The sequence below is a fragment of the Durio zibethinus genome, chromosome 17 (genome assembly GCF_047325235.1).
Source record: "Durio zibethinus cultivar Kanyao isolate XHJ-2024 chromosome 17, ASM4732523v1, whole genome shotgun sequence".
NCBI classification, from domain to species: domain Eukaryota; kingdom Viridiplantae; phylum Streptophyta; class Magnoliopsida; order Malvales; family Malvaceae; genus Durio; species Durio zibethinus.
The window spans coordinates 12,905,366-12,914,007 of record NC_143178.1 but is presented as its reverse complement, the minus strand read 5'-3'; the positions used below and the strand labels follow the sequence as shown (position 1 = coordinate 12,914,007).

The following is an 8,642-nucleotide window of genomic DNA, read 5'->3' as shown; positions in this document are numbered from 1 at the left end:
ATACCCCTCTATTTATTTGATATGTATCCAAATTTATTACAATACCTTTCTAATACAATTAGAGAAATACCCTTATTCTCATAATTAGCCATAATTATTATAATGTTTATTTTATCATAATTACCAAAATACCCTTCAACCTCTCCTATTATAATTAGTCAAAATTATTATAATATCTCTCTATCATAATTAAAAAAATATCATTCTTATTGTAATTGAATAAAATTATTATAATATTCCTAATACTAAATTAAAAAAATACCTTTCATACCATAATTGATTAAAATTATTATATTGCCTCTCATATCATGGTTATGTAAATTGTCCTGATAAATACTTCTAAGAAGTTGACATATATTATTTTATTTCAAAATTATTATAATATTTTATTAAATTATGTGTTAAATTTTAACTTAATAAAAAATTAATCATATATTAAATTATTAAAATATCTTTATCATTATTTTATAAATTTTAACATGTAACGTCTTATTAAAAATATTCAAAACTAAATAATTAAGTGAATTAGATAAATATAATTTTTATTAAAATAAAAAATTAAATATTTTATATTTTAAAATAAAAATTATTTAATCTCTGATGTAGTTGGGGCCGCATACCAGTATCCAATAAAGCTTTACCTTAGCAACAAGGAAAAAATGTTACTTTAAAGTTTCAAGGTCAAATTTTACCATTTGTATGTTTACTTTTATTTTATGTTGGATTTGTTTGGTTAGGTGTTGATTTATTTAAATTAAGTGATTATATATATAATACTTGATATTAATTGTAACTTCGCTTATATATATTTTAAAAATTTTCTTATCTTTATAATTTTATAAAACAAATTTAACATATATATATGTATATATAAATAACCTCGTTAGAAAAGAGGATATTCTATAATTACAGATAAAAAAGGAGTAAAAAATATGCGCTATGAAATTGAGCGAGTATGTGAAATTTTTTGATACAATTGTACATATTCGTTTTTGGCACAAAGTATAAACAATTATATATGCATATTTATATGTCTATTTGTATGTATTTGTGATGGCCAGTGGATTGGTTGGTTAATATAGCATCTTTAATTGGAAACTACCTGAAAATAAAAGATTATATGTTTGTCGGAGTTGGAATCCTTATTCAGTGGTAACAGCTATAAAATGACAAAAATCTTGCAAATAATAATAGGGCGACAATGCCCCTCGACTCGTGAGCTGAGTGCTGATTGGCTCACTTGATACCCCTTTCCTCGAGATCTCCTCACCAAACCCAAAAGCCAATTAATGACTAAATCACATTAGAAATTTCAAAGGGCAGCCTTCGTACATTACACGTTACACAAATTCAAGCGACTTGGAATAAAAAACAAAATTTCGATTGGAAAAGATTCGTACGAAATTTTAAGTGAAATTTATAAAATTTTTATTAAAAATTATTAAATTAAAATTAAAATTAAAATTAAAATTAAAATTAATAAATTAAAAGATTTTATTATATAAATTAAGTGTGTAAAATTAAAATATTTTAATATATTTTATATATTTTTAAATAAATATTTTAATAAAAATTAAAAAATTTTATTATTAAATAAATAATGTTTAATTTAAATTATTAATAATATTTAAAATAATTTTTATATATTATTGGTTTTTATATTAAATTTAATTAATTTTTAAATTTGAATTTTTTATTAAAATTTTTATTAAATTAGTTTTAGAAAAACTTAAATAAAAATAAAATAATTTCAAATCAAAATATAATATTTTTTTTGGTAAGAAAAATATAATATAATATATAGAATATAATATAATATTTTTACCAAAATATAATATTTAAACTTATGTTTAAATTAACAATATGAGAATAAAATAAAATATCAAAGTTATTTAAAAGAAAAAAACAAAACCGAAAAATATTTAAAAAACGATGGATCTTGTTTAACTTGTAGTTAGCGGTTTCGTTTTTCAGAAAAATAAAGAGACGTGGGTTCGTGACGTGATTTAAAACATAAATTTTTTTTTTGTTATATTAGGAGAATAAAATTTTAATATAAATAAAAAAATCAATTTAAAATCATATTTTTGATATTTTTTAAATATTTTTAATCATTAAATTAAAAGAGTGAAAACATTAAAATATAAAAATTAGAAGTACGAAAAGGGGTATGTGTAGAAAACCAAAGTTAAAAAAGAAATCATGTCATAGATATAAATAATATATTAATATTTTTAAATTATTTAAATTTAATTTAAATAAAATTTGAATTTGATTTAATTATTATTAAATCGAATTTTAATTTGAATAATTTGATTTATATATTAAATTAAATTAAAATATTTTTAAATTTAATTTAAATAATTTTTGAATTTAATTAAATTTTTATATTTTAATATATTTTAATTAATAAAATATTTTAAAATTTTATTAAATATAAAAATTAAATTTATTAAATTTTAAATTAAATTTAAAATTTAAAATTTAAAACCGAACTCAAATTTAAATTTAAAATTATATGGACTTAAATTCAATAAATTTAAATCAAAAGTGAGGGTGGGTGGCTGTTGACAACTAACAAAAGGTTTCCTGGATTTTTGTCACACGTGACTTTCGATCGCTTTATTCTCCAATGCTTTGAGCGTTTGTTTGTTTGTTTCTACATAAGTCTTACAACAAACACAATATAAATAATATTATTTTAAATTAATCGGATCTTGCATTCGAGCGTTATAATTTTTTGTGCAAAACTTGGCCCGAATTTTAAACAATTTTCACTTTGTTGCCAAAACCTTCCTAATGGACTTTAAATTCGATTCTTAGACATCTTTAATTTTTATTAATAAATTTTATTTTATTTTTTTAACCTTCAATATTCTCTGTCACAAATTGAATATCCATTTTTTGTCTTTAATTTGTTTCAAAATTATGTTCACTCTTTAAAAAGAAAAAACAAACTTAAATTTCAAGAAATTGACAAGTGTTTCGTTAAGATATATTATTAACTAAACACATATACATTTTTTAACTTGTTTATAAAATTTAAATGTGGTGTATAAAATAAGGATGCTTTCTTAACTACTTATAAATCGCATTTTTAATTTTTATAAAAATTATTGTTTTTTGATATCATAAAATAATTATTAATTTTTTGTCGCAAGAAATTTCTCTGAAGATTCATTAAGGTAAAAGTAATAATTAAAATATGCTATAAAAGGATGCCCCTCCCTGACTTTTAAAAGGTCGGGCGAAGTAAGATAAAAAATCCCACAACTGAAGCAAGAGAAGTAGCATCGTAGTTCCGTTATTTTGCAGTTTTCTACGTGATGTAGCAGAGAGGAAGAGCTAACAATCGCAGATCTAGGACATTTCAAGATCTCGTCTTGCCATTGAGGGATTTTAGCCTTTTTTCTCTCTTTCTCTTTATACATTTGAAGAAAAGCCCCTCAAATCTCCCTCCCTGACTTTTAAAGTTCAGGTGAAGTGAGATCTAAAATCCCACAATTAAAGGAAGGGTAGTAGCATCGTAGTTCCGTTATTTTGCGTTTTTGTATGTGATGCAGCAGAGAGGAAGAACTAACAATCGCAGATCTAGGACATTTTCAAGATCTCGTCTTGCCATCGAGGGATTTTAGCCCTTTTTCTCTCTTTCTCTTTATACATTTGAAGAAAAGCCCCTCAAATCTCCCTCCCTGACTTTTAAAAGGTCAGGTGAAGTGAGATCTAAAATCCCACAACTAAAGGAAGAGAAGTAGCATCGTAGTTCCGTTATTTTGCATTTTTGTATGTGATGCAGCAGAGAGGAAGAACTAACAATCGCAGATCTAGGACATTTTCAAGATCTCGTCTTGCCATTGAGGGATTTTAGCCTTTTTTCTCTCTTTCTCTTTATACATTTGAAGAAAAGCCCCTCAAATCTTCCTCTTCCAAAAGCTTGCTAGAGATCTTCTGCATTAACCATGGCCGCATACGGTGAGATCTCTACCTCCATCTAATATTTGTTGCAATATATTGAACTTGAACAAAAAATTATAATAATAATAATGATAAAGATTGAAATGATAGACAAAAAATTTAATTAACATTTACAACAGCATGGATCTCTGATTGACGTTTAAGTAAAAAATAAATAAATTTGATTGTTTGAAAAATGATAGGAGTTGTAGGAGATGAACGAGAGGTTCAAAAGAACTATTGGATGGAGCACTCAGTTGATTTAACAGTGGAGGCTATGATGCTTGACTCCAAAGCCGCTGATCTTGACAAAGAAGAACGTCCCGAAGTAATCTTTGTTTCTTTTTCTTTTTCTTTTTCCTCACTCTTTGTTTATTATTTATTTTGCTACTGAGTTTTATTTTTTTTAAAGCATTAAGTCAATTTATTTACATTTATTTTCTTTTTCTACTTCTTTCTTTTTTATTTTTCTTGGTAAATATAGTAAATATTTTCAGCAGCATGTTCTCTGTTTCCATAGGATAAATTCGATACTATTTTTGTTTTTCTTACTTTTTGTTTGGAAGGAGTTTTCACGCCTAAATGTACCATTGAAAGTCCCAAACAAATTATTAGCATGGGGGAAATTAAAAAGAAAAAAAAAACAATTTGTATTGTACCTGATGCTAATAGTCTTAATTTTTGTGTGGCACGATGATTACTCTGTAATTATGCTAATGATGTTTATTTTCTTCATTTTTGGTGGCATAATTAGTTTATGTAACTGCCACTGGTTGAGGAAATGCTTTGGGTTTTTTTTTTTAATTTACTTTTTAGCACTAACTTTAGCCAATGCTTCATTTAAAAACTGAAAAATTAAGTTATGTTAAATGATATAGTTGAGATTCTGCTTTTTCAAAAGCAGATAAGAAATTGAAGCTTTTTGTTTATATGAATTCTCAGTGCCAACTGTTCCACTATTTTTAATTGTAGTTTTTTAAAAAAATTAAGTTAAGATTGTTCAATTATGAAAATTTCAGTTGTTGTTATAATATGATTGAGTTAAATGTGCATTGATGCTTATTATTAACCTGTTGCTGCTGTTCTTTTATGCTTCATTTTTATCCTTCAATTATTATTTAGATTCCTAGTAGTTCATTGTTGATACATGCAGGTGCTCTCCCTACTCCCACCATATGAAGGGAAATCAATTTTGGAGCTAGGAGCTGGCATTGGTCGATTTACTGGTGAATTAGCTCAGAAGGCTGGTCATGTTATAGCTGTAGACTTCATTGAGAGCGTTATAAAGAAGGTTATTGAAATTCAAGCTGCAGAAATTGTTTAGTTTGCTATTTCATAAGGCACTGGACTAAATTTTCTCTTTCGATTTCCTTAATTGCAGAATGAAAGCATCAATGGACATTATAAGAATGTCAAATTCCTCTGTGCTGACATTACTTCCCCAGATTTGAAAATTTCAGAAGAATCACTAGACTTGATATTCTCAAATTGGCTGCTAATGTATCTCTCAGATAAGGAGGTGATTTTAGTTGCAAAACTTGATTTTTTGCTTTTTGTCTTTTTGGTTCATACAAGGAAGTCTGGGGGCTGGGGGGGGGGGTAAAAACTACTAGGCCAAACCTGAATCAAAATTTGGGACTTCAACCTTCTAAGGATTAAAAACTACTAGGCCAAACCTGAATCAAAATTTGGGACTTAACGTCCTATGGATCGTTTCAAATGTGGTTGGGGCTTAATCCTTCATATTCTGTATGAAATCACACAGACACACAACTATTCACACAGACAGGTCTAGGTGAGATTCTTTGGAGCAAATACCTTGTGCCAAGTTTTTCTTTTTCTCGTTTTTTTAAACTGAATCTTTTCTTATTTAGGTATCATGCATGCCCAACATGTATATAGTCTCTTAAATATAGTTCATAGCATCTTCTCCAATAAAAATGAAAAAAAAAAGGAGTTCACAGAGGCATGCTATGTTGCAGGCTTTGGATTCACAAGTTAACCAGCTTGTTTTAGTATATTTCTGTCTAAAACCATCATTAAATGCAGGTTGAGAATTTGGCAGAAAGGATGGTGAAATGGTTGAAGGTTGGTGGACATATTTTCTTCAGGGAGTCTTGTTTTCATCAATCTGGTGACTGCAAGCGGAAGCACAACCCAACTCACTACCGTGAGCCCAGATTTTACACAAAGGTTTTCCTTTAATCTATCTTGAATTCAATGTACTCTGAGGATTGAAATATGTATGGGACAGAGTGAGCTCATTGTTTGTCTTGTATTTTAATGCAGGTCTTTAAAGAATGCCATGCAACTGGTGATTCAGGAAATTCATTTGAACTTTCTCTAGTTGGCTGCAAGTGCATCGGAGCTTATGTTAGGAACAAAAAGAATCAAAATCAGGCAATAAAACATGATCTCATTGATTATTACTTTTTTTGCTGTCTTGAATTGATTTACTGACAACATGCAACATATTGTTTGCTTAATCCAGATTTGCTGGATATGGCAAAAAGTCAGTTCAGATAATGATAGGAGATTCCAGCGCTTCTTGGATACTGTTCAGTACAATTGTAATAGCATACTCCGTTATGAGCGTGCCTTTGGACAAGGATTTGTGAGCACAGGAGGAATTGGTATTCCTGTTCGACCAAATATTTATATTTGTTTATTTAAAAGGAATTCACTACACATATATAGAGAAAATAGGGAAAGAAAGATGAAGCAATTGCTTTCAACATGCATATTAAACATGAAAAATTCACTCTTAACTGTTATAGATTTTACTACTACATACATAGAGCTGTCTGGGATTTGTGTATCTAGTAGCAGAAATGGTTTTGCAGTAGAATTTTCATCTTTTCCAATGTAATGTCTGAACCTCAAAACAACATATCTGGCTATAATCAATGCAGTTTGGAAGTTTTATATGTATCAAATAATGAGATTATACTAATTATAACATTGCCTCAATATTTTCTATGTTAGGTAAAGAATGGCTATTTTATAATCTCAAGGTCCTTACATAACGCCCTATTGTTCCTCGGGCTTAAAACTTTCTTTTGATTCCCCTTATTCTATTCAATCTTTTCACTTGGTCATCCCCACTAAAATGAAACTTGTTTTTTGAGCAGAAACAACGAAAGAATTTGTGGAGAAGTTGGATCTTAAGCCTGGCCAAAAGGTTCTAGATGTTGGCTGTGGCATCGGTGGAGGTGACTTTTATATGGCAGAGAAATTTGATGTCCATGTTGTAGGCATCGATCTCTCCACAAATATGATATCTTTTGCTCTTGAACGAGCTATTGGACTCCATTGTTCAGTGGAATTTGAAGTTGCTGATTGCACTAAGAAGACTTATCCGGACAACACTTTTGATGTTATTTACAGCCGTGACACCATTCTACACATTCAAGTAAGAGGACTAGATACCTCATCTACTGTGAGGCTTATGTTTGTCTGAGGATTTTGATAAGTTTCTCTATTATTCTTAAAATACCTTTCCCTTTGAAAAGATTACTTGGATGTTCAACATAAGCATAAAAAATGAGGATTCCTAAGGGAAAACTGCTATCTAATGGATAATTATACAGATTTGATGTAGTTCATTCATTCTACTTCATGTCCTGATCCACTTTGTCAATCATTTGGGTTTTTCTAGATCCACTTTGTCACTCTCTCACGATCTGTATCTAACATTGACTGTCAGGACAAACCTGCACTATTTAGATCATTCTACAAATGGTTGAAGCCAGGAGGCAAAGTTCTTATAAGTGATTACTGCAAAAGTGCCGGAACTCCGTCATCAGAATTTGCAGACTATATCAAGCAGAGAGGGTATGATCTGCATGATGTAAAAGCATATGGCCTGGTATATTCAAGTTAATAATCATTTGTTGTTTTAATGTCATATACTGTGTTTTTTATTAACAATTTCTGACATCACGAGTTGCTTTGTTTTATTGTTTGCAGATGCTTAAGGATGCTGGTTTTGTTGAGGTTGCTGCAGAGGATCAAACTGATCAGGTTCAGATAAATATCCCCCCCCCCCCTTTTTTTTTTGTATACTTCTCGAATTATGAACACTGTTGGGCTTTGTGTGCTAAACAAATGGTTTGCTTGTGTTACAGTTCATAGAAGTTCTGCAGTGTGAATTAAGCGAAGTTGAAAAGGGCAAGGATGCATTCATCTCTGATTTTTCTCAAGTGAGTATTTCCATTTTACTAACATAGGGTCATTTTTTTCGTTTTTATGATTTTTCTGCTTCACTAATGATACTTGCTCTTTTTCCAATATTCAGGAAGACTATGATGATATAGTTGGTGGATGGAAGGCAAAGTTGATAAGGAGCTCGTCTGGCGAGCAGAGATGGGGCCTTTTCATTGCCAAGAAAAACTGATTCCAGCTTTCTCATCTTATGTTACTTACTGTTTCTCTAATGAAAGTTTCCCTTCCAGTAATAATAATAAGAGAATGGGGTTAGCAATATGCACCTCAAAACTATTTAATGGCGCAATCATCTGATGTTTGTAGTGACATTATGAACTAAAGATCCTATCTTTGTTATAAGTACTCTTTTCTTTCCCTTGAATAAGTAATCCCCCTTCAGTAAGTTGGTAAGTATTTGCATTTGAAATACAAAAACATTTGAATCGAATCAACAGCTGTCATACCTAGAAAAGCGCCAGATT

At 29.1% G+C, this 8,642-nt stretch overlaps 1 protein-coding gene across 3 annotated transcripts; it reads left to right on the top strand.

Annotated features, from left to right (window-relative positions):
• The first annotated feature begins 3,245 nt into the window (after nt 1–3,245).
• Nucleotides 3,246–8,563, top strand: LOC111282113 (phosphoethanolamine N-methyltransferase 1-like). 3 transcript variants are annotated; one of them, XR_002689209.2, is made up of 12 exons: nt 3,246–3,972; nt 4,158–4,282; nt 5,108–5,245; nt 5,336–5,473; nt 6,004–6,147; nt 6,244–6,354; nt 6,446–6,587; nt 7,086–7,366; nt 7,661–7,788; nt 7,924–7,977; nt 8,082–8,156; nt 8,252–8,563. XR_002689209.2 is itself a non-coding variant. In XM_022870067.2 (12 exons), exons 1-12 carry the CDS (start codon nt 3,960–3,962, stop codon nt 8,348–8,350), a joined length of 1,482 nt encoding a protein of 493 aa, XP_022725802.1. In that variant the 5' UTR covers nt 3,246–3,959; the 3' UTR covers nt 8,351–8,563. The 3 variants fall into 3 exon arrangements, 1 of the variants encoding a protein (XP_022725802.1); XR_016329218.1 differs by having other exon boundaries at nt 7,661–7,832; XM_022870067.2 differs by having other exon boundaries at nt 7,661–7,822.
• The last annotated feature ends 79 nt before the right edge of the window (nt 8,564–8,642 follow it).